This window comes from Cyprinodon tularosa, unplaced genomic scaffold, assembly GCF_016077235.1.
Source record: "Cyprinodon tularosa strain WSP-4 unplaced genomic scaffold, ASM1607723v1 ctg169, whole genome shotgun sequence".
NCBI classification, from domain to species: Eukaryota; Metazoa; Chordata; class Actinopteri; order Cyprinodontiformes; family Cyprinodontidae; genus Cyprinodon; species Cyprinodon tularosa.
This window is the reverse complement of record NW_024038523.1, coordinates 664,465-689,324: the sequence shown is the minus strand read 5'-3', so window position 1 is coordinate 689,324 and position 24,860 is coordinate 664,465. Positions and strand designations below refer to the sequence as shown.

General features: G+C 38.0%; 1 protein-coding gene across 1 annotated transcript; it reads left to right on the top strand.

The window, feature by feature from the left end:
- The first annotated feature begins 758 nt into the window (after positions 1-758).
- LOC119780961 (gamma-aminobutyric acid type A receptor subunit pi) lies at positions 759-23,480 on the top strand. Its single transcript, XM_038281223.1, has 10 exons — positions 759-1,055; positions 6,872-6,953; positions 7,038-7,150; positions 7,239-7,306; positions 7,393-7,610; positions 13,196-13,278; positions 13,475-13,612; positions 13,706-13,858; positions 22,842-23,035; positions 23,120-23,480. Exons 2-10 carry the CDS (start codon positions 6,901-6,903, stop codon positions 23,450-23,452), a joined length of 1,353 nt encoding a protein of 450 aa, XP_038137151.1. The 5' UTR covers positions 759-1,055; positions 6,872-6,900; the 3' UTR covers positions 23,453-23,480.
- The last annotated feature ends 1,380 nt before the right edge of the window (positions 23,481-24,860 follow it).

Sequence of the window (24,860 nt, the reverse complement as noted above, 5' to 3'; positions counted from 1 at the left end):
ACATTTTGCAGCATTTTCATGCATTCGTGTGGACGATCACATTTATTTTACGTCTCCGTCTTTACGACAAACATTCTGGAAAATATTAGCGTTTCGTGTTCGTTTTGACTTCGTGTGGACGGGGCCTAAATCTAGCTAGAAAATTACTTAAATGAAGCTAAACAGAAATAAAACTAATGACTAAAACTAAAACTAGACTAAGGAATAAATAAAACCAGAAATGCTTAAAAGAGATAAGTGAAAGAAATAACAAGGGAGAGTTAAACTGGGAATTCATAAATGACATAAATCATGACAAACACAGAATAACATAAAATAAAGCATAACTGAGAATCCAAAAAGAACATTTTCAACACAACCAAGAAGTTCAAAAAGGGCAGAATTATGTCACAAAGGATTTTGTTAAACTTGCTGCAAGAAAGTAACTAAAATGTTCTCCATCAAAGAGACTGAGATCTGCCACCAGAGGTCAGAAAACAAGGAAAGGGTTTGACAAAAGCGGGCGTTTTGAAAAAATCACTTCTTCTGTGAGAGAAGTAAAGGTCTTCGAAAATAACCACTAAAAATGTTTGTATTGGTGTAGAAAATAAAACGTTTTTATGTTGTGTTGAGCCCCATTTTTCCAATGGATGCTGCTTAGACTGTTGTCCCTTACATGGATCTGCTCCGAGTGAGGAGGCAGTGAAGGAAGCAGCAGCTCCAATGTGAGGCTGAGGAGAGTAAAGCGGAAAAGGGATGAAGAATGGAAAATAGAGGGAGGGGAGTATGCTCATGGGGCTCAGTGGGCTGATGAATGCGGCTGCGAAGAGACGTGGTGGGAGTTGCACAAACAGTCAAACAACCAGCCGTGGCTCCTGCATCAGGATAGAGATGGAGCTTTGCTTTCCTGAAGGGAAGCCGGGATCTAATCAGGAATAAAATAGGGGAGAACGTTCTCATAACACGTGGGATATAAAGAGAGGCGGGAGAGAAGGGTGAAAACAAAGGATAAAGCTGCAGAGGAGGTTGAGTGAAACAAGAAAAGCCACAAGACAGGTGGACAGACATCAAAGCAGGTAAGGAAAACTTCTACATGAGAAATAAATACGTTTACAGACTAAAATTTTAAGATACCTGATCATTTTAGGTGCAAAAACAATACTTTTTAGTAAAATAATCATAAGGAATTTAAAGTAGTTCCTTCTAATTGTGTTTAATTTGATGTTTCAGCACAATGCAATGATTGCTTCAGGAATATAAACATGCATGATGGATTTGCATAATTTTGTAAAACAGCAGGACTTTAAGCGCGCTGAAATTCTATTAGTGGCAGAGAGATTAATTTGTAGGAAGGGAGGGCACTACATACAGTGACAACAAAGACTCCTTAATGATTTACTGCCGTGATTATTTATTGGTGAGGCTGCGTGAATAAATCATGAGGCTATGACAGCATGAATCAACAGACCACATCACATTCCTTTATGCAGAAACCAAAGATCCAACAGGAAAAGACTAAAATCCTGGTTTGGTTCAGGATCTTTGTGGTGCAAATGAGTGTGCAACAGTAAAAATGAGGCGGCTAGTGACACATTAACGTTGGTGGGGAGGAGAGGATCGATACGAGATTCCTGTGCACTTGATGGTGAAGACAAAGGACCGTTTTATAGGCTCAAAGGAGTTAGAGTGGCTGCAGATTCCCCTTGGGGTGAGTAACCGGATTCCTGTCAGACGCTGCCATCCAATGGTGAAGCTGTGGCATCCTGTAGTGAGTGTGGAGGAGAACGCCTTGTCTTCTTATTCTTACTAAATTCCAATGTTCCCCCCTTTGAGATTTTTATTTGAGAGACCAAAGAAAAGCAGTGCATAACTGCAGGTAGAGTAATATCTCTGTTAGGTTAAAAAATGTAGGTTTGTAAAAGAGAAACTGAGTCCACACAGGAAAGAGATTCAATAGCTCCTGCAGAAGTGGAAAGAGCCCAATCCAACTTCCAACTCTTTCCCCGACCCCCCCTCCCGCAGTCGTCTTTTATTACCAGAACATAACACATGGTTACAAAACAGTATTGTTCTGACAGAACAATTGATCAGGTCATAAGACAGGATGCCCCACCAACTGAATCACAAGACAGAGTGGAGCATCTCCTTGCTCCAGTGTTTCATAAGCACACACACATTAATTTTATAATCATTATTGAATAAACCTAACAATCAAAGTAGAGCACTCCACAAATCTTGCTTTAACAGAAGTAAGGCTCTAAAAACTAACAAAGCACATTGCTGCATCCCATTAACAGACATGGTGGTGGTTTCATCATGCTACGGGGATACTCAGAATTAAAAAGATTTGTAGTTGAAAATGAAACTAAACATTGAGGTACACGGTGATGACTTATGCAGACTGAACCCCAGTGGGCCTCAGCAGATGGCCGCTCACACTGAGCCTGGTTCTGCTGGAGGTTTCTTCCTGTTCAAAGGGAGTTTTTCCTCTCCACTGTCGCTACAAGCATGCTTAGTGTGAGCACTGCAAAAAATAGAAACCTCAATAAGTTATTTTTTCTTAAAATAAGTGAATTTTTCCTTGAATTGAGGACGTAAGTAAGACACTTTGCCAATGGAACAAGACAATTTCCTTTTAAAATAAGAAAAAACTATTTTATCGTCTTATTTCAAGTAAATATTATCTAACTATCTTATTTTAAGAGTAAAAATACTCATTCCATTGGCAGATCATCTTATTTACCTGCTCAAATTAAGGGTAAATATACTTAATTTAAGAATTTTTTTACTTATTTCTGGATTGTTTTTGCAGTGAGGGATTGCTGAAGAGTCAATGAGTTGATGCAATCAGCTGGTTTTCCTTAGATAGAAAACTTTGAATCAATCTGATTGGATGATCTGGTGAACTGGAAAGTGCCTTGAGTTTACATGTGTTGTGACTTAAGAGATAGAAATAAACTGGATACAAATTGCATTGAAGCAAAATGGATAGCAAACCTGCGGAGGCCTAGTTGTTAAGGCATAGAGCTTGGAATCCTGAGGTTGTGAGTTCGAGCCCCACCCATACAGACTGCCACTCTGGTTCCCTGAGCAAAGACCCTTAACCCCACACTGCTCCCTGGGCGCCGTAAAAATGGCAGCCCACTGCTCCCCAAGGGGATGGTTTAAATGCAGAGGTAACATGAGATCAATAAAGTTCAATTATTATAAAACCTTTTTATTTTTCAATGTTTTCACTTCAATCACTTAAAATCCTCCCATAATACTGTCATATTTATGGTTTTACAAGAAAAAAAAGTGAAAAGATTTAGGGCCTGATCTTCAGGAGGTTTACATGTTAGAAGACAGGAGCCAACATGTTTGAATGAATACAGCAGATCTTCTTCCAAGGTGCAGAGTGATTTGTCTTCTTCAGCCGAGTGTGCAAACCTTTTTTTTGTGTTTCTTTAGTACCATGTAGATCATATTCTTACGACAAAACCACACAAATGGAAATAAAAAAACATTTACCACATGCAATCAGAAACTCAACTGCAGCTGCAGTTTTTGCATCTTATTTATTACTTCTGAAAGACAGGAGTAAACACACATGCAAACATATCTATACTTATTATTAATATAAAGGAGACATTAATATAAAGTAAAATAGGATGGAGAAAGATTCTGTGTGCAAGTAAAGAAATTGGAACCATCATAAATAACAATGGTACAATCAAATTAATAAAAAAAAAAAAAACTTGAAGCCGAGGGATTTTTTCCCCCTTTTTATTTTTGTTCTAAAAACTTTGAGACAGGCAACAAGGTGCACTATAACTATTTTGATGTATTACCATTGTTTTTTTAAATAAATATCATTATTATCCCCATTTCCTTTTGCACATACCAAGGGCGTAGGTTTGATTTCAACTTTGGTAGGGACACTATTCTTCAGTTTCATTGGTCCTTTGCAAAAATATGCATGCTCTTTTTTATGCTTAATGTGAGCTTCAGGGCTCATTTTGTTTAAAGAGAACAGCAGAATTTCTTGCTACATTAATACAAATCTTATAAGCACTACATGCACTAGATGCTGTTTATCAATATTTAAAGCATAACTTGCTCTGATGAATGTGGAATTAGGACTTTTTCCACTTTGAAAAGGTTTGCATTTAAATTTACCTGCGACTAAGACAGTGTCTGTTTAACCAAATATAGTCTATAATATGTGGATTTATCCTGTGTTTTCTTTTGAAGATATAGAATTGTGCAGAGGTAAACCCCACTCTTATTTTTTTTTAATCTAATGTGCTCTCTCTGGATCATGCAAAATAATACATTCAAGAGACGGCAAAGAAATGTATTGTATTTACATGTGCACTGGAACTAGAAGAGGAACTGACACTGAGCACTTAAAGTATTAATATTAGTAGTTGTACATCTGGGCTGTAGTTACTCTGTGTAGCTAATTTCATGTATTTTATCTATGACGGAAACAATCATATTAACAAATGATTTAAATAATCGTGAACTAATTTAGTAATTGATTAATCATAAACTGGAGTATAGAGCAGGAATTATACCAAGATTGTAAAAAAAAATTAGCATTTAAGAAGTAAAAAAAAAAAAGTTTTTGTCTGTCAGTATTCTCCATCCAGAACTCCTCCAAAGGAAACGTTTAAACCATCGGCGTCGCCAGACCCCATTTACTGGGGCACGTGCCCCAGTATAAATGAGCTGTGCCCCAGTATAAATCTCATGAATATTTGCAACAGTATTACATTTTTTTAATGCATCAATTTAGATATTTCCAACGGAAGGAGACGTATATTTCTACTCAAATGCGCAGCAAGTGTGTTGGTAACTCCAAATTGAGGATGTATTAGCGCCCCCACGTCACCGCATGTCACTGCATGAACTGCAGGTAAACTAACACGCTGCTCTCAACTGAGTTGGATGGGACACTGTGCGGCCGCGACGCATTTTTAGTTCTGGTAATGTTTCTTACCTGTCAATTTTATTATTTTCCCAGTGAAACCACATGATTTATAAGATACTAACTGAAAATTACTGCATTGGTTTGTAGATGGATATCAGGAAATTCCTCACACGAAGCAGAGACAGGGAAGCAGTAAAACAAGATGAGAGAGAGGGAGGTAAGGTCCCGTAATGAATTAGTGATTTAATGTAACCAGTTACATTAGGAACGTTATAAGTAATATGATAGATATTTACATAATTATAAATTTGCGTTTTTTTTTATGTTTGCTGTAGAGAATGAGAATGAGGGTGCTGGAGTAGGAAAGGGAGGAGGAGGCGAGACTGACAGGCAAGAGACAGGTGAAAGACAGGAGAGACAGGACCATGAAGGTGATGAGGATGCAACAACCAGCTTCCACAAACAAGAAGGGGACATTAGGGACTTAGGGGGAAAGCATGATGGTCCTAAACAAGTGAAGTTGTCCCACTATCCCCTGGGGCAAATTTGGAGTAAAAAAACGTTCATTTAATTCAAAATGGTTTGAGCTTTTCCTGGTTAAAAAAGAAAGCCTTGTTATCAAGGATATACAGTGTGTTTTCAACTTGCTTGATAACATCATATTCCCAACACTAAAGCAGGTCATCCAGATCTCCCTCACAATCCCAGTCTACAGATGGAGTTGTGAAAGGTCATTCAGTGTGTTGAGAAGGCTCCACACTTGGCCGAGGTGCACAATGGGACAAGATAGGCTCCATCATCTTGCTATTTTATCAGTTGAAAAGGAAGAACTTTCTAAGCTGAGTCACAAGTGATTGACCACTTTGCAAAAATGAAAAATAGGAGGTACACTTTAATGCTCAAAAAATAAAAGGAAAACTTAGTTCGGGTTGAGTTAAACTTTCCCCTGAACTAAAACTCGGAAACCTAGGAATTAATGATTACTTCAGAATGTGTATAAGGAAACTTTTTATTTTTAAAGTTGTTGATGTCTTATTTTTTATAGCTGCAATGTTGAAAATGTTCATGTTTGTTAAAACAAATATGCTCTTATACTCATTAATATCTCAACTGGTAATTTTGGTAGGAATGTATCAGGGTTGGGCAGTGTGCTTGTCTGTATTTATGTATGGAAGGAGGGGCATATGCACTAGGGGGCCAGTGCCCCAGTAAAGCTTTGTGCCTAGCAACTCCCCTGGTTTAAACGTTTCTGTTTCACCTGGTTTCATTTCATAAAAGATCTTCTTTAAGGAGCCTTTGGCTATCTGATTAAAAGATAAAATAAAAGAAATCCTAACGTTGTTAACTTACATTTCTCAAGTTCCACAAATCAAAAAACTCTCTCCTGCTTCTTTACAGAACTCCAATCAGAAGCTTTCACCTGTTTTAGCGTAGATAATACGTTTTTTTATTTGGACTAGTTTCGTAGCCCAATATTAATTTATTTTAGCGTCTTTTTTTTTCGCGCTCCAAGCACCCGCGCGCGCGCACATACAGACTAGAAAACACGCAATCAGAAAGAGAGAAGGCGGAACTTAAGGCAGAATAATCAGAGAGTTAAACCGTGCAGCACAGTTGATGCGCTGCTATGTGAAAGGGACAGGAAAGAGCAGGCAGCTGCAGCTACCAGGCAGAGAAGCTGCGAGAGGAAAAGAAGCAGCTGCTGTATAGTAAATTATAAACATGTTGCTCACATCCAATTATTGGTAGGGACAAATGGGTCCTTCCAAAATTTTGGTAGGGACATGTCCCTATGGTCCCTATGCAAACCTAAGCCCACGGCACATACTAAAAAAGGAATTGCATGCGCAATTTGGTGCCTCTGATTTGAAATCGTTGAAAGTCAGGCCCTTAGAGTATAAAAACTTTTCTAAGGTAAAGCAGAAGGAAAATTATGAGTTAATGCTTTTCATTTCTTTTCTTGCATTATCCGAGCAGCGCTGTTGACCTCCCCCTATTGATCTGCAATGGCTTTCCGGCTAAATGAGCTCCTCTTCATCTGTCTAACCATGACACAGGGGTGAGAGAAGTGATGTTGAAATTATCCCGAATGTGTTTTCCATTCCTTCTTCCCTGACCTTTTGTTTTTCTCTGATTTGTTCAGTGGCTGTATGATCCCTAACAACCACTGGGGTGAATGGAACGACTCTCAGCTCCTACCCACCATCCAAAAACTTATGAAGGGATATAACCGCTACCTAAGGCCTAATTTCAACGGTAATTATTAGACGGAGAACCTTTACCATCAGAGCCATTGATTTTTAGGTGCAGATTTAAATTTGACCAAAATCTTTGTTTACAACAGAAGGTCCAGTTGAAATCGGAATGAGTCTGGATATCGCCAGCATCGATGCCATCTCTGAAATAAACATGGTCTACCCCGCTCCCTTTCATTCTATATTACTGTTTGGATGTGTTGATTGGAAAAATATAATCTAAAGTCTTCTTAATGCTTTCAGGACTACACTGCAACCATTTTCCTCCGTCAGCGCTGGCGGGATTCTAGGCTGGTGTTTCCCGGGAATGAAAGCGTGAGTGTAGACGGACGGCTGGTGTCGTTGCTATGGATCCCTGACACCTTCATCCCAGACTCTAAGCGCTCCTTCCTCCATGATGTGACGGTGGAGAACCGTCTCATACGTATATTCAGTAACGGCACCGTCCTTTACGCCCTTCGGTATGTTGCTCTTCTTCATGGTTCTGTTATTTGCGGCCATGCTCTGGCCTCCGGTTTTACTCCACTAATGCGTCATCATTCAGTCATGTTACTTCAGGGTGATGCTTCGGCTTCCCCAGACTGTTTGATTTTTTTTTTACCATGTCCTTGCCTTCTATGAAAATTTGACTCGACGTTTATTCTGTCTCGTCACCCTGAGGCACAACTTTGGTTTGAGTCTATAAAGAGGAAAAGAAAGATCAGCTTTGTGTTACGGTTGGTTACATCCCAGCTTTGCTTTAATTAAAACAGACACTGATTCATGAGTGTGTCTAGATGGTGGCAAGTCAATTTGAGCATGAGTCAAGAAGCTCCTCTCATTTACAGAGAACCTTTGAAATGTACATTTATGACATCGCTATGGCATCTTATGGTCAATAAACTATCACTAGATTTCAATAAGTGTTAAAGTTAAACATGAATTGTGCATAAGAGAGCATTTTTTATGCTGAGACATCAAATATAAGTCTCTGTGCCTCTATTGCTCCAGTTTAACTGAGCTTGAGGGATGATATCGGTGTGAAGAACTTATAGAAACTTATCCAACGGCAATGATCATCATCCTCCACTTTGCGAGTCATCGACTGTAGACACTAGTCTAGTTTTGGGGAAAAAAAGAAGGGGGATGGTGTAATTTTTTTATTTTTTTGGAAGCATACATAGCCTAATTAATATAGTCTATTAAACTGAAACCATATGCATGGTATAGTTTATTACATGTCAGGTGTGCTGGTCATTGAACCTTAGAGTAGAACTGCAGTCAGTCTCTGGACTGGCATGGCTATCACTGCCCCTACATAGTTAGCATGGCTATCACTGCCCCTACATAGTTAGCATGGCTATCACTGCCCCTACATAGTTAGCATGGCTATCACTGCCCGTACATAGTTAGCATGGCTATCACTGCCCCTACATAGTTAGCATGGCTATCACTGCCCGTACATAGTTAGCATGGCTATCACTGCCCCTACATAGTTAGCATGGCTATCACTGCCCGTACATAGTTAGCATGGCTATCACTGCCCCTACATAGTTAGCATGGCTATCACTGCCCCTACATAGTTAGCATGGCTATCACTGCCCCTACATAGTTAGCATGGCTATCACTGCCCTACATAGTTAGCATGGCTATCACTGCCCCTACATAGTTAGCATGGCTATCACTGCCCGTACATAGTTAGCATGGCTATCACTGCGCCTACATAGATAGCATGGCTATCACTGTCCCTACATAGTTAGCATGGCTATCACTGCCCCTACATAGTTAGCATGGCTATCACTGCCCGGACATAGTTAGCATGGCTATCACTGCCCCTACAGAGTTAGCATGGCTATCACTGCCCCTACATAGTTAGCATGGCTATCACTGCCCGTACATAGTTAGCATGGCTATCACTGCGCCTACATAGTTAGGGACTAATTTCCCACTGGGATCAGCTTCATGTAGCCTCGTGAGACCATCCTGATCTTGCGAGCTTTCAAGGTTTCACTCGCAGATCAGTCTGGAGACTCTCCGTTGAAGAAAATTTGGAGCCGTTCACCAAACCAACGTCCAATCAGCGTTGGCTTTGAGGCGGGTTGAGGCATGACGCAACGAGAAGCGCAACAGTTCAGTCTAAAGAACATGGCGGCTTCAGCTGATGAAACTAGCGTTAGCTTGGCTATCGAGCAAGTTTTATCGGAATTACAGAGTATTTCTTCACTGAAAGAAGAGCAAAACACTGCTCTGGAGGCTTTTCTCAGAGGAAAAGATGTTTTTGCTCTCCCGACTGGCTTGTGGTTGTATTTTTGTCGTCGCTCTGTTAGTACGTCATATGCTTCGTTGATCTGATTGGTTTATTTGGCCCGTCTATCACCAACATAGGCCAATCAGCTAACCAGTATTTTCGCCCCTTCCCAAAATTACTTCAACGGAAGGTTTCCAGATGGATATGCGGAGCAAATCCATCTGGCAGAGTCAGGTTAAGCTTCATAGTCATGGTAGGACACTTGTGAGGGACCAAACTTGAATAAGGACAAAAGGTGTTCAAAATTTGAAAAAGTACTTTCATTTAATTGTGTCAAAAAATTGTTAACAAAGGCTCAAAAGCAATACAAAATATCTTAAATAATAAATAACATGGATCTGGGCCCAACTTAACTGAGGTCAACTGAGGATCCACTAAACAAAGAACTAAAGGCTGCTTAAAAAGGGATGGAGTAACCCAAGTCTACCACATGAGGGAGGCACTACGTAACAAAAGAACCAATAAATACAAAATTAACCATTCTATGAAACAAATCAAGCAAAACTAACTTTTACTTAGCAGAAACAATAAGTGAGTATTTAAGTGACAAACTAATTGAAAACAACTTGAAACAAGTCTCCCCCGTCAGTCTTTCAAAAATGGTACGCTCCAGGTTTCCTCCTCCAGCTGGTTTGCATCAGCAGCACCTCAAACAAAAGAACAAGTGTAAATAAACCATTCAAACAGACATTAAATAAAGTGTGCACCCATTAGAAAATACCTGTCTAAAAGAAATAACCAACTTAAAAATAAACTGTAATATAATATAAAGCAAGAAAAAAAATACTAACGCGATGTGGTGGTGGGAGGATCATCCACCACAACACTTCTTTCATTTTATTTATTTTGCTCAAGCTAATCGTTAGCACACATCCCGCTAAATGTTGAAAGGACAATATTATTGGCTTTAGTGTTAATGTATAGTAGATTATTTTAAAGATTTTTTTAAGAAGGGGGATGCCACCCCCCCTCAACTCGTGTACTGCCTGTAGACGTATTTCCCTCTCACGGTGCAGCACAGCTGCTCTCATTCACAAATTACTCTGAGCAACATAAACTCCTCCCATTTCATCTTAGAATGGAATGTTGTTACCTAATTTAACTTTGAATTAGGATTAAACACTACAACACTGGAAAAAAATGGAAATCTAGATGTCATTTTTTCTTAAAATAAGTGCATTTGTTCTTGAATTGAGGAGGAAAAAGAGACATTTTGCCAATGGAACAAGACAATTTACATTTAAAATAAGAAAATACAATTGCATGGTCTTATTTCTAGTGCATTTTATCTAATTATCTTATTTTAAGAGTAAAAATACTCATTCCGTTGGCAAATTATCTCGTTTACCTACTCAAATTAAGATTAAATACACTTAATTTAAGAAATCTTTACTTATATCTAGATCGTTTTTCCAGTGAAGATGATGGGATTAAAGAGAAGAAAACAGATAATTAATTATGCAAATAATGGTAAAACCATAAAAATGATATGTAGCAGGAAAGACAGCTAATATAAGATCTTTAAACTGGTATAATATCTCTGAATTTCAACAAGTTCTGTCAAGGTGAAGTGGAGGTTTTTGAGGAGCCAAATGCAGAGGTGAGTTCTTATAGTATTTCAGTAGTTTAATGGAGTTTTCAACAGGCAACAGAGGCAGGAATTTAAAAAAAAATCCAACACAAACATGCAAAATAAACCAGAACCATGGAGATATGACAGAAAACATGCATGAGGAGCTGAGTAAAGAAAAGGAACTGCCCAGGGAGAGTATTTATGGGAGACTGAACAAAGACAGGACTAATGAGCTGATTGGGAGCAGGTGTGAACAGAGGCTTCTAGAAGGAGTTAGGAGAAAGGAGACCAACACAAGGGGGCAAGCAAAGAAAAACCTAAGAACTCAAATATTTATTTATTTTTATTTTTTTTTAAAGTTTATTTGATAGGGACAGACACACATTTACATAGACAAACTGAATGAATCAGCAGTCCCATGTTTGCAGCATCGTGCAATAGCAACAGCTAATTCGCAGCACTTGTCCCTAGATGGGCTTTTAAAAATAACTCTAAAAATTGAAGTGAAATCATTTGAACTAACACAACATAATATATATACAAACAGAGAAGTGTAAAAAAATAAAATAAAATAAAAACTGAGTACAGGTCTGTTTTTGACATAACCAGAGTTTTGTTTGATTTTTGAACATACTAAAACTGGTTGCAGACTTTAAGTGAACAGGAAGTGAGTTCCAAGCTGCAGATCCTCTCACAGACAATCCACTTTGAGCAAAAGTGGTTCTTCCAAAGGGGACCTTACAATTTCCATCCAAAGCTGCTCTGGTAGATCTGCTATTGCCCTGCAGTCTCTGTATGCAATCGCTTAATGGTATTGGTGCTAGTCCATTTAAACACTTAAAAATCATTTTTAAAACGTTATAATTTAGGAAATTTGTAAAATCCAAAATGCCAAATTTAGCCAAAATGTGACAATGATGGAATCCAATTGGCTTTTGATATAAAACCTTTAAGGCCTGATTATAAAGACTTGCTAGTGGTTTGAGAATAGTTTGATTAGTCTGAGACCAGACAGTAGGTAAAATGTGAGAGGATCAGTGAGTTCAGAAACATCTCTGCACAGTGAAGTGTCAAACAATGTCTAATAATTTTAAAACAGTTTATATTTGATCGAACAGTTTTGCAGATTTTATCGACATGGCTCTTAAAAATTAACTGAGCATCCAGAATTAATACTAAATATTTTTCTTGTGATACTTGTTCAATAGGGACCCCATTGATCTGAATGTTCAAAGACTGTAATGATGTTTTCTTAATTGAGAAGCAAATGCACTTTGTTTTATTTGTATTGAGAGTTAAGCAAGAGTCCTTTAGTCATGTCGATAATCTCTGCAGACTGCTCTGAAGTTTTTCACTGACAACAGTACCGCTTTTGTCCGATGTATAAACAATGGTGTCATCAGCATACATTTGCAGATTGACTTCAGGACAAATGTCAGGAAGACTATTGACATACAAACTGAAAAGGACCGGACCTAAAGTGGTTCCTTGCGGAATCCCTGTTGCAATTTTGCAGAAGACAGATTTACTGTTATTAATGACAACACATTGTTCACGATCTTCCAAATATGATTTAAACCAAGACAATGACCGTTCTGAGAAATTAAATGATGAAAGCCTGTGTTGTTTTTTATGTCGCAACACAGGTCATTATCCAGAAAATAACAATAAAGCTATAAAACAAAGAAAAACATGGAACAACGTGAAAACTTAACATAACCAAGACCATGACAGATATATTATGTTAGTATTTGACTAAACAAGACATTTTTTAACCTCAATAATGAATCAGATGGTAAATTCTTGCTAATATAAAAATGTCCGTAGCTCTATATGGGTTATTTATTCTCCAGGTGCACAATTCAATGTTTATAGTATTTTATTGTTTATCTTTTAACTCTTCACTATTATGTAATTCTTATACGTAAAGTCCCCATTTGTGTGACAATTTTTTCTATAATTTTTTGCTGCAGTAAACGCCAGAATTTCCTCATTATGGGACAATAAAGGCCTTTTTTCTATTCTATTCTAACACACAAAATATGAGCAATCTCTGTTTTTCAAATAGTTTTTCTGCTTTCAATAATCGTTTTCTGTTTCGTGCTTCATTAATGAAGGGATATTTATATTTGGAAGGAAGGTTAAAAAAAAACATTTCTGACACTCGTGCTTTGAAAACTCTACAGCATCACAGCAACGATTGCCTGCAACATGGATCTGACCAAATACCCCATGGACAAACAGGTGTGCACCCTGCAGCTGGAGAGCTGTGAGTACTTTCCCTCCACCAACCCTCTATCAACTATGTGACTGACCACAGATCAGCCTTCCATTAGCTCTGTCATTTTCCTCTTCATCATCATCCTCATCATTGTTGTTGTGAGTATTAATTTGTGTAGGCACTGCATTGCTGTGCAGATTTGATGCTATAACTGGTAGTTAGAGTTTGTGTGCTGCATGTTCAGGGGGCTATAACATACAGGACGTGGTGTTCTACTGGACAAGAGGGAATGATTCAGTGAAGGGTTTGGACACCCTGCGGCTGGCTCAGTACAGCGTGGAGAGCTACTACACATCAGTGTCGGAGGCTGTGTACGAAACAGGTACACAGCGGAGTCGTGGCGAAGCAAAGATGTTTGCAATACATCATTGTTATGTGCTTAGAGAACTGCATTGTTTTTTATGTCGCAACACAGGTCATTACCCCAAGCTGGTGCTGCATTTCTCCCTGCGCAGGAATGTCTTGTTCTTTATCTTGGAGACGTATGTCCCCTCCATCCTGCTGGTGGTTCTCTTCTGGGTGTCCTTCTGGATCAGCCAGTCATCAGTCCCAGCTCGAACATGCATCGGTCAGTAGTTTCAGCTTATTAAGATTCTGTTACACCAGGCAATCCTCTGAAGACCCCAGCAAGTTTAATTATGCTGAAATTAAAATGGGGGAATTAAAGGAACCATGCAAAACAGAAAAAAATGTTGCTAGTGCAATAGGAAAAAGGTTTGGATTTCTTTGTTTGTTCTTTGTATTTTGATAAGCTTGGGCTTATAATTACCTACCGAATTAAATTCCATTTTAGGCTGGTTAGTTGTAATTATATCCTTACATGTTTGATGCTTTGAAACACTGGGATTTTTTTCTCCAGTCCTTGTGAGTCTGTTCCAGCTTCATTACAGTCGGTTGGTTCTGCTGGACAGAACAAAGACTGAAGTCTTCAAAACAGCTCAAATGAAACAAGCATGGAATGCAATGCTATATTTATACTGTATTTAACCTAAAAACATCTTGTTTTGTTTGCCAAACACCTACCTGTGGCTTTGTGTGTTGATAACTGAGGGCCAGTCAGCCTGGATATTGGGTTTGTGCTGAAGGCCACTGCCTGATGATAAAACCAAATGTTTACCAAATATCTTGGTGGATTTAAAGATGGCTGACGGTGTCATTCGATAAGGTGGAACAAATTTAACAACTGTTTCACTATAGATCTATTTGTATATGGTCTAAGAAATTACCTGTGCTATTTAATTCAATTCAGTTCAATTTATTTCTATAGCGCCAATTCACAACAAATATCATCTCAAGGCACTTCTCTAAATTTTTTATCCAAGGAAAACCAGCTGATTGCATCGACTCATTGACTCGAAGGCAATCCCTCACACTAAGCATGCTTGTGGCGACAGTGGAGAGGAAAAACTCCCTTTTAACAGGAAGAAACCTCCAGCAGAACCAGGCTCAGTGTGAGCGGCCATCTGATGAGGCCGACTGGGGTTCAAGGAGACAGAAGCAGAGATACAAAAGACAGCTGTAAAGGCGGCCCCGTCCAGGAAACACACAGACAGGGAGACGAGCTCCGAGCCAGCTCCCATGTCAGAGGATGAAAAGAGCACATCCAGTTAGTCACAGACAGAGAAACAGGACTACACTGGAAAACAGGCCGATCTCCAACATCTAGAAACAAAGGTGTTGATGGCAGCAGCACAGCTGATATTTCTCTCCAGGATGGAGTCACAGCCAAACAGGAACAGACCAGATGAAGCTACTATGAGAAAAAGCAGAGAGAGCAGAACGTTAGAGATTGACCTAACAGATTCTGCAGAGTGGGAGAATAGAGATAGAATGATGAAAAAGGGGTCCCTATGTCCTCCAGCAGTCTAAGCCTATAGCAGGAGAACTATAGAGATAGCTCAGGATAACCTGAGCCACTCTAACTAGAAGCTTTATCAAAAGGAAAGTTTTAAGCCTAGCCTTAAAAGTAGACAGGGTGTCTGCCTCACGGACTAAAACTGGTAGTTGGTTCCACAGGAGAGGAGCCTGAGAACTAAAAGATCTGCCTCCCATTCTACTTTTAGAAATTCTAGGAACCACTAGTAGACCTGTAAAAGGCGGCCCCGTCCAGGAAACACACAGCCAGGGAGACGAGCTCCGAGCCAGCTCCCATGTCAGAGGATGAAGAGAGCACATCTAGTTAGTAACAGTCAGAGAAACAGGACTACACTGGAAAACAGGCCGATCTCCAACTTCTTAAAACAAAGGTGTTGATGGCAGCAGCACAGCTGATATTTCTCTCCAAGATGGAGTCACAGCCAAAGAGTAACAGGAATCTATCCATCAACTGGGACATGGAAACCACAAAATAGGCAAAAGTCAGAGGCAAGCTGATTTTTTTTTATTTTGTTTAAGAAGGAAGCCATCTTTGTTAAAACAGAAAAGCCATGACTGAACAGAGAAGGATGATTGTAGTTTCAGCTTGCAATCATCTACTGATTGGTCCTAGAATTCATTCTGAAGAGGTTTTCTAAGGACTCATCATAATTCAAATGGACAAACACAAAACAAATACGCAAAAAAGACTCCCAACAACCCAGGAGACGACGGGCGGGTCTTTGTCTTTGATCTGACTTGAAATGTGATTAGAAGAATCGACTTCCATGTTACATCTCAATGCAATAGTGCAAGTTAGTTGGTAAAGACAACCTGATTGGTGTTGAATGTGATCAGAAAACAAAGTCTGGTTGCCTCCTATTGTGACTATGAGAAATTTTATTTTCTTCAAGAAGCAAATCAGTTAATTTGACATTTTTCCCAACATTCTCCAAGAAGTTTTCTTCACTATAGTTTCTATAGTGAAGAGAAAATGAAATAGTATTAGAGTTTTACATCCATTGCTGAATGTAATAGCGGAGCAAAAGCTCCAGTCTGAGCCGCATCAAGGGCATCATAACTGGCTACGTGTTCCGGCAAACAACAGAAAGCCAGGCAGCCTCTAACTAGGCAGCAGAGGTTCTATGTAAGAAAAGCACAGCTGATTGGATCTCGTTATCTGAACCAGAGGCACCAAACAGAAGACCGCTCATTAAAGTAACCGTGCAAAGTTGACTGGATGAAGAAACAGGAGAAATGGATCAGTTTGTCAGTGCAGTATTGCTTTTAATGGGCTGTGTGCACATATGGAGGTATTTTTTATATCAGATGTGACTGTGGACTTCTTTATCACCTCTTACATGTGATGTTCAAGGCAAAGATGCATTGGTTCATGAATGTATGGGCTTCTAAAGATTAGGTTGAAATGTAACATATTCTATTTTCCTAGCTTTTCTTAAGGCTCATGTTCTGTTTGCTTCATGGTGTTGCAGACTTTTAGGTCTGTCCTAACTAGTGCTGCACCGATGCCATTTTTTGGCCCCAACACCGATACCCGGCTGTGCAGTATCGGCCAATACCGAGACAATCTGTTTGAAATTGATGTGTGTGTGTGTATATGAAAAACTGTAGACTACTTGGATGTAAAATAATTGCCATCATGGCTTTGTCAAGCTGCTGCCTACCTTTGTGAAGCAGGAAAAAGACTACCGCATTTTCGCGACTATAAGGCGCATATAAAAGTCTTTTTTGTCCCTCAAAATGTGCGGCGCGCCCTATGTGTGTTGTTACTGCGGACATTGTTGAGACCGCCATGAGAACGTTAAAGGGGGAAGTGCGGGCGTGGATTGTGTATAAAAGAACAGGTATGTGCTTTATGCAGAACATTGTTGTCTTAAAGGAATAGTACACCCAAAACATGATTAGCCTTCATTTTCTACTCACCCCCATGCTGAACAACACTCTGGAGTACTTTTTTGATATCTCAAATGCATCTGGAGATCTGGGAGGCTTCTTGCTGTCTGCTGACATTCAAATAATGAAGGTCTATGGCGCCCGAGGCAGAAAGGTCCATAAAAGTCCACAAAAACGTGTCAATATTCCTCCATACTGCCCGTCCAATGTATTCCAAGTGTCCTGAGTGGGTAGCGTCCATAATTTACTCGAAACGAAGTCATTTAGAATGTTTTTAGAGCATAAACAGTAGTGTATAGGATTTCCTGAAAGCGCGTTCACGAGTCTACGGAAACCGCGGCAGACCAAACCAGATGAAAGTGCGCATTCAGCTCGGCAAAGAACTCATGCTCTTCCTCAACACTGAAGTCCTCAGACATTTTTCTTTCGTTGTTTCTTTCTTTGCACAGGTAAACAGCACATTTCTTCTTCAACGCTTGCATTATCGGCAGAGCAGACGCTGAATGCGCACTTTCATCTGGTTTGGTCTGCCGCAGTTTCCGTAGGCTCGTGAACTCGCTTTTAGGAAATCCTATAAACTACTGTTTATGCTCTAAAAACATTCTAAATGACTTCGTTTCGAGTAAATAATGGACGCTACCCACTCAGGACACTTGGAATACATTGGACGAGCAGTATGGAGGAATATTGACACGTTTTTGTGGACTTTTATGGACCTTTCTGCCTCGGGCGCCATAGACCTCCATTATTTGAATGTCAGCAGACAGCAAGAAGCCTCCCAGATCTCCAGATGCATTTGAGATATCAAAAAAGTACTCCAGAGTGTTGTTCAGCATGGGGGTGAGTAGAAAATGAAGGCTAATCATGTTTTGGGTGTGCTATTCCTTTAACAACCCTGAAAATGGCAAAGAGACACGCCTATGAAGCACAGTTCAAACTGAAGTATATCAGCTACGCAGAGGAACATGAAAATCGAGCAGCAGCGAGAGAATTCAAGATTCATGAATTGATGGTTAGCAAGTGGAGGAAGATGGAAAACGAACTCCGACAGGTGAAGAAGACGCAGATTATAGATGCTTGGGCTAACTGTTGTTCGAGCTTTCGCAAAAGCCAGCATCATTTCCGAGGAGCCGCCCGGCACGGAAAGTGACTCTGACAGCGAAGAAGGGGAAATTGGCATGTCTGATTTAGCGCAGCTGTTTAATTCACACTGCAAAAACCATCTAGAAATAAGTACAACATTTCTTAAAATAAGTGTATTTACCCTTAATTTTAGTAGGTAAATAAGACGATTTGCCAATGGAATCAGTATTTCTACTCCTAAAATAAGACAATTAGATAATATTCACTTGAAATAAAACAAAGCAATTTTTTTTCTTATTTTAAATGTAAATTGTCTTGTTCCATTGGCAAAGTGTCTTACTTATCACCTCAATTCAAGACAAAATTCACTCAATTTAAGCAAAAATAACTCATACAGATTTCCATTTTTTGCAGTGCAGAAACAGAGGATGATGACTTCGATGGGTTTGATTAAAACTTTGTAATAAACATGAATAAAGGACAATCATACTCAGTTTTGCTCCCGCTCTATTTTTAAATATACAGTAGATGGAATTTAAACGTAGTAGAGGACATGTACCGGTATATAAAACCTGCGCCCTATAGTCCAGTGCGCCTTATGTGTGTGTTAAATACAGTAATGGCACACATAACTGAGACTGCGCCTTTTAGTACGGTGCGCCTTATGGTCGTGAAAATACGGTAATGCAAAGTGAATCCAGTAGAACTTTTTATTGCCTCCCAGGAATGGGTGACAATAGTTGAATAAACTTTTTGCTCTCAAAATGGTATCTATGCCCTATTTGTTGGTACTCACTGATACCAATACCACCATTTTAGTGCTTGATCGAGGCCCCGCCCCATACTGCAATCGGTGCAACACTAGTCATAACCATATACATAAAAAAATAAATATATTATATATTGAGTGAAATGTGAAATGTATGGCTTTTATCGTATGTTTACCATAATGTTCCATTAATCCTATCCAAACAAAAATATGAGCTCTTTAATTTATTCTGCTTTTGATTACAGGTTTGGTGAAAAAATAAAAAGTGGGTCAGATTCTCTTTCCAGGAAATACACATGATAAATATCTGAGCTTAAACACAAAACATTCCCCTTAAATAAACTACTGCAGGCTTTGCGGAGCTTATTTCTACTTTTTAATGATTAGTTTAGAAACATGTCATCTCAGGTCAACAGATTACAACCTGAAATACAGGGATGTCATGGGAGTCAAACAGCACTATAATGCTCAGAAATACTGGAACTGCCTGGTTGTAGATTTAAACAGTTTTTGTTTAAATACGTGTATCAATAGACGTAAAATAAAATATTACCTTTTTTTCTTTTTTTTACAGCTGTTACTAAAAGAAAACATTTTTATATTAATTATCCGCTGGGATTTTGTACTGAATAGAAGGACCACTGCTCTACTGAAAGGAGTATTCACAGAATATTTGAAGTGCAGTGCTGGCAGGAAGGTCATCAGCATTCATTTTCTCACCGGCTGTAGATAACCGTCTTGGCATCTTCACTGAGCATAAATCATCAATTGGACCTTGTGGCTAAAGCTGATTGCTGGTCAGGAGGAGATGTTAGTAAAACTGCTGCCTTTTTAAACCCCACTGGTGCAAAGAAACGCTATATAGGAGCATATGGAAGGATTTTTGTAACATTATTGTTGCAAGCAAATAATACTTTTTATAAATTGTAAATTAAATTTTGATTAGATGTAAAACCCAGAAATTATACTTTGAAAAACATCTTAACCAAAATGAAGGTTTGGGAGTAAATTAGCTGTGTGAAAAGAAATATATATATACATTTATATTTCTATATTACATATTTTATATTGTAAAATTTTATTTTCAAAATCAATTTTTTGTTCCGGTCTTATACGTTTCCTTCCATCCAAATACCGTTTTACGGATCAGATTCTGTTTAGTTGTTAGGCGGTGTTTCTATGGAGTGAAGAATGAAGATACATTTTGATAGATCTTCATTCACGTTAGCAATGTTTTTATAACTGAAATGCAACCGTTTGTATTAAGCTTATAGTGAAGACAATGTAAATGGTAAAACTAAGTTTAAAAGCAATTAATTTATAAAGCAAAATCTGAAAGAGAGCAACTTAAAAGAGTCAATTTTTTTTTAAATATAATAGTGTAAAAATAAAGTTTAAGTTGTTGCACTGGTTCATTTTCACTACTGAAAACTCTATGTTTACTAAACCTGAAATCAGTCAAATTGAGTATTTTTAGATATATAAAACATAAATCCTACAAGTAAAATTTAGTTTTTATTAACTTTCTTAAATTCAATTTCTGCTACAAAAATTTAATTTAGAACCTCTTTTGTTACTGTTCCCACTAGAAATGTGATTTTGATCAGGAAGAATCTTATTTGGCTTTTAGTAAATGTAAAAACGGCTTGCCATATCCTGCAATAAGTCGATCAGCAATCTTCTCCTTTGCAGCTGTTGCACCGCTTCTGTCATTTGTACATATTTTTTTTTCCATTTCTGCATAAAAATCTATAGTTCCAGTGAGGTGAAATTTTCACTTCCTGTTGCCATGGTGACTCGTCAAATCTGATGATGACTTTTCATACTTGTTACGCAGGTGATCAACTCTGAGTGGACCTACTTAGAGTTGACTGAACTAATTGATAGCAGCTGTTGTGAAAATTAAAAACTCAGAGTTTCTGACCTTAGGATGGATCAATTTAAAGTTGTATCTGAATTTGTTTAACCTGCTTATTGAAACGAACCCCTGGAATCTAAAAATAGCCCAGAAGCAAAAGATTTCTGCACACTTAATCTGTGCAAGATTCCATTGAATGTAAATAAGGTTTAAAAAAATAATTTAAAAAGAAACGAATCTCAGAAAACACTACAAGTTATTCTTAAAACACTTTTTTATTAATAAGTTTTTAAAAGTTTCATTTGTAGGTTTGCAAAACACATTCTGTGATGCAACAATAGTGGAGCAATTTCACTCCATACCGGAGAGAGCACTTAACATAAGATTGTTTATTATAAAGTTTCACCAGTGATCATTCTGTGTTAAAAAATAAAATAAGATCAGGGCGATAAAAAAAAAAAAGAGAAGAAACTGTTATGGAAAAAATCTATCAAACAGTTTTAATTAAGCCCGAGTAACATTTCTGCTTTTTAAACGTCTTTATTTCAGTCGTTATTCTGAAAGCAAAGGCTTTACATGTTCTGTTTGCAGACCACGTTTCTCACAGGATGGTCCATGTTGTTGCACCGCCTCCTGCCTGTTTCCCTGTAAATGAGCAATGACTCCTGTGTTTATAAGCATCCAATACAAACATGTCACATTTTACAGCTTTATAAAATAGTGCTGCCATAAATTGCTACGACGTTTTAGAGGTAAATGTTTTAGGATGCCTAAAATCTGCTGCAGCAATAAATTTATCCTAATTTACTACTGGAACTAGGACACCGACTATTAACATTTTTCAAAAATCCTAAACTATCATTGAAATAAATAATGTGTTTTTAATTTAAAGAATTCCCTAAACAAATTTAGAAAAGTTTAACATTGACACACTGGAAAAAATCTAAATCTACAGTAGATAAGTCATTTTTTCTTAATATAAGTGCATTTGTTCTTAAATTAAGAAGGTATAACAGACATTTTGCCAATGGAACAAGACCATTTATATTTAAATAAGGAAACACAATTGCATTTTTATTATTTCAAGTGCATTTTATCTAAATATCTTACTTTAAGAGCAAAAATACTCATTCCATTGGCAAATCATCTCATTAACCTAGTCAAATTAAGGGTAAATGCACCTAATTTGAGACAGTTTTACTTATTTCTAGATCGTTTTTCCAGTGCAGAGCAAACACAACAAAAAATGCCTTCTAAAAAATAAGAAAAAATATTGTGTTTTAAGTGAATAATTGCTTATTTTTAGCAAAATAATCTGCCAGTGCAGCAAGCAAATGAGACTTGGTAAGATTTCTTAAAACAAGAACATAATGTCCAAGTATTAAGCATCCAAAAAAACTTCAATCAAGTATAAAAATCTATTTTTTCTTTTACTCGTTAAGATTTTTTCTCTTATTTTAAGCAATTTATTCTCATTTATTAGTCATTATTGCTTAGAATTAAATGTCCTCTAACCAATTATTGCTCAAAATAAGCATACAGCAGGCTTAAAAACAAGGCAAATAATCTTAACAATATTCAGTCTTACTAAGAAAATACATTGAAAAACAAGTGTAATAAGACCAAAATGCTGAATTCAAGTTTATTAAACTTGTATAGATTTTCCTTTTTTGCAGTGAACAAAGCAGGACACTGCAAAAACCATGTAGAAATAAGTACAGAATTTCTTAAATTTAGTGTATTTAACCTTAATTTTAGTAGGTAAATAAGACGATTTGCCAATGGAATCAGTATTTCTACTCCTAAAATAAGACAATCAGACAATATTCACTTGAAATAAGACAAAGCAATTGTTTTTTTCTTATTTTAAATGTAAATTGTCTTGTTCCATTGGCAAGGTGTCTCACTTATCTGCTCAATTCAAGCTAAAATTCACTCAATTTAAGCAAAAATAACTCATGCAGATTTCCATTTTTTGCAGTGGAATCGTCATTTTTTCTTCTTAAACTCAACCTTCTGTGAATATATTGTATTTTTTTCCTACTCCAAATCACAATTGGATTGTTTCTGCAGGAGTGACAACCGTCCTGACCATGACCACTCTCATGATGGGGGCCCGTACGTCTCTGCCCAACGCTAACTGCTTCATAAAGGCCATAGACGTCTACCTGGGCATCTGTTTCACCTTCATTTTCGGTGCACTGTTGGAATACGCCTGTGCTCATTTTTACACAATGCAGAATCAAACCATAGAGGATCTTCACAGGGTATGGAACAAGCACCAAGGTTTAACATTCTGCTAAATACACTGAAAAGTTTTTCATTCATTGATGCATCTGTGTGTCTATCAGGAACTTTTGAGGGAGTTTGTAGAGTCTAATGGAAACGGCATGGTCCCCATTGTCAGCTCCAGCCAACCAAACCAGTCTGCGGACGTGGGCCCCAGCGCGGAGGAGCCGACGGAGGAGCCAGCGAACAGTGACATTAAGAACCATGCTGCTTCAACAGAAAAAACGCAGAGTCAGGGCTGTGGCCTGTCATCTGTGAAGGATGCTTCACGCAGAGCAGCTGCTGTCTTCATAGTGGAAAATCCACATAATATTGATCGCCATGCCCGTACCGTCTTCCCTACAGCTTTCCTCTTCGTTAACATCCTCTACTGGCTGTACTATCTCTTTCTCTGAGTACATCTCATATCACCACCCTCACTGGATACAAAACATCTAGAAATCAGAAATAAAAATTCTTAAATTAAGTGTATTTACCCCTAATTTGAGCAGGTAAATGAGGCAATGAAATTGTGTTTTATTATTTTGGCATTGGCAAAATGTCTCTTATCTACGGAAGAGGATTAGGGCCACTGAAAAAAAAAAGTTAACTGATTTTTAAATTTAATTTCAGTTTAATATGGGAAAAATAATCAGAATTCTGATTTTTTTTCTCAGAATTCTGACTTTTTTCTCAGAATTCTGACTTTTTTCTCAGAATTTTGACTTTTTTCTCAGAATTCTGACTTTTTTCTCAGAATTCTGACTTTTTTCTCAGAATTCTGACTTTTTTCTCAGAATTCTGACTTTTTTCTCAGAATTTTGACTTTTTTCTCAGAATTCTGACTTTTTTCTCAGAATTCTGACAGCTAACAAACATGTTAGCATAGTCATAGCCATGTCTGTATTTTTATTTTGTGCAATCACAGCTTAAAGTTTTTCTAAAATGTCTCTACCAGCTTTGCACATTTAGAAAGTAAATTATTATTATTATTATTATTTATTTTAGTCTCTCAGGTTACATGAAAATTCTCGATTAACATACAGTACATGTTCAGTTCTTGAATGAGACTCAGAATTAGATTAACGAAAATTGAACCATTTCATTATTTCATTATAGCTGGTATGAGTAAGAGTCCTGCTGAAAAGTCACCACCATCATAATATTAAAGCAAAAGTCCGGTCAGAAAAAATAATCAATGGATAATTGTTTAATTTAACGAATTTATAATTAATCAGTAAAAAAAAAATACATATATTTTCCGCTGTGATCACTGAGTCTGGGAGCGGCCATTTTTGCCCAAATATAGTAGCCCCTCCCTCCTGCCATCTTCCAGCAGTGACGTCACGGTGCGGTAAGCCTAGCGCCATTCTCCCCGCTTTCCAAGCTAAATCAATGGGAACTACTAGACACATCTGCAATCAACAACAATTATTGAAGATTTCCAGAGGACTTCACCATTGAAATTCACCAGAGCTATAGTGAAACTGACAATGCCCACGTGCATGGCAGCTGGATGCTGGAATACATCGGGTAAAAGTGAAAAAAAAGGAGTTATTCCACCTTTCTGATTCCTGATCCTCCACGGACGGGTTGGTCGTTGGATCGCCAACTCGAAGAGGGAGGATTTGCCATCGAACTTCTGGCCAGAGAAAAAACCCGTAATATGTAGCCAACATTTGGAAGAAGAATGTTTTCAAGATGACTTGGATAATAGCGCGTTGTGACAAACACCAGATACAGCACTGGGACTTGATCAACAGCCGATACCGCACCGTGACGTCACTAACCAGTAGGTGGCAGTAGTGTTCTTTGACAAACATG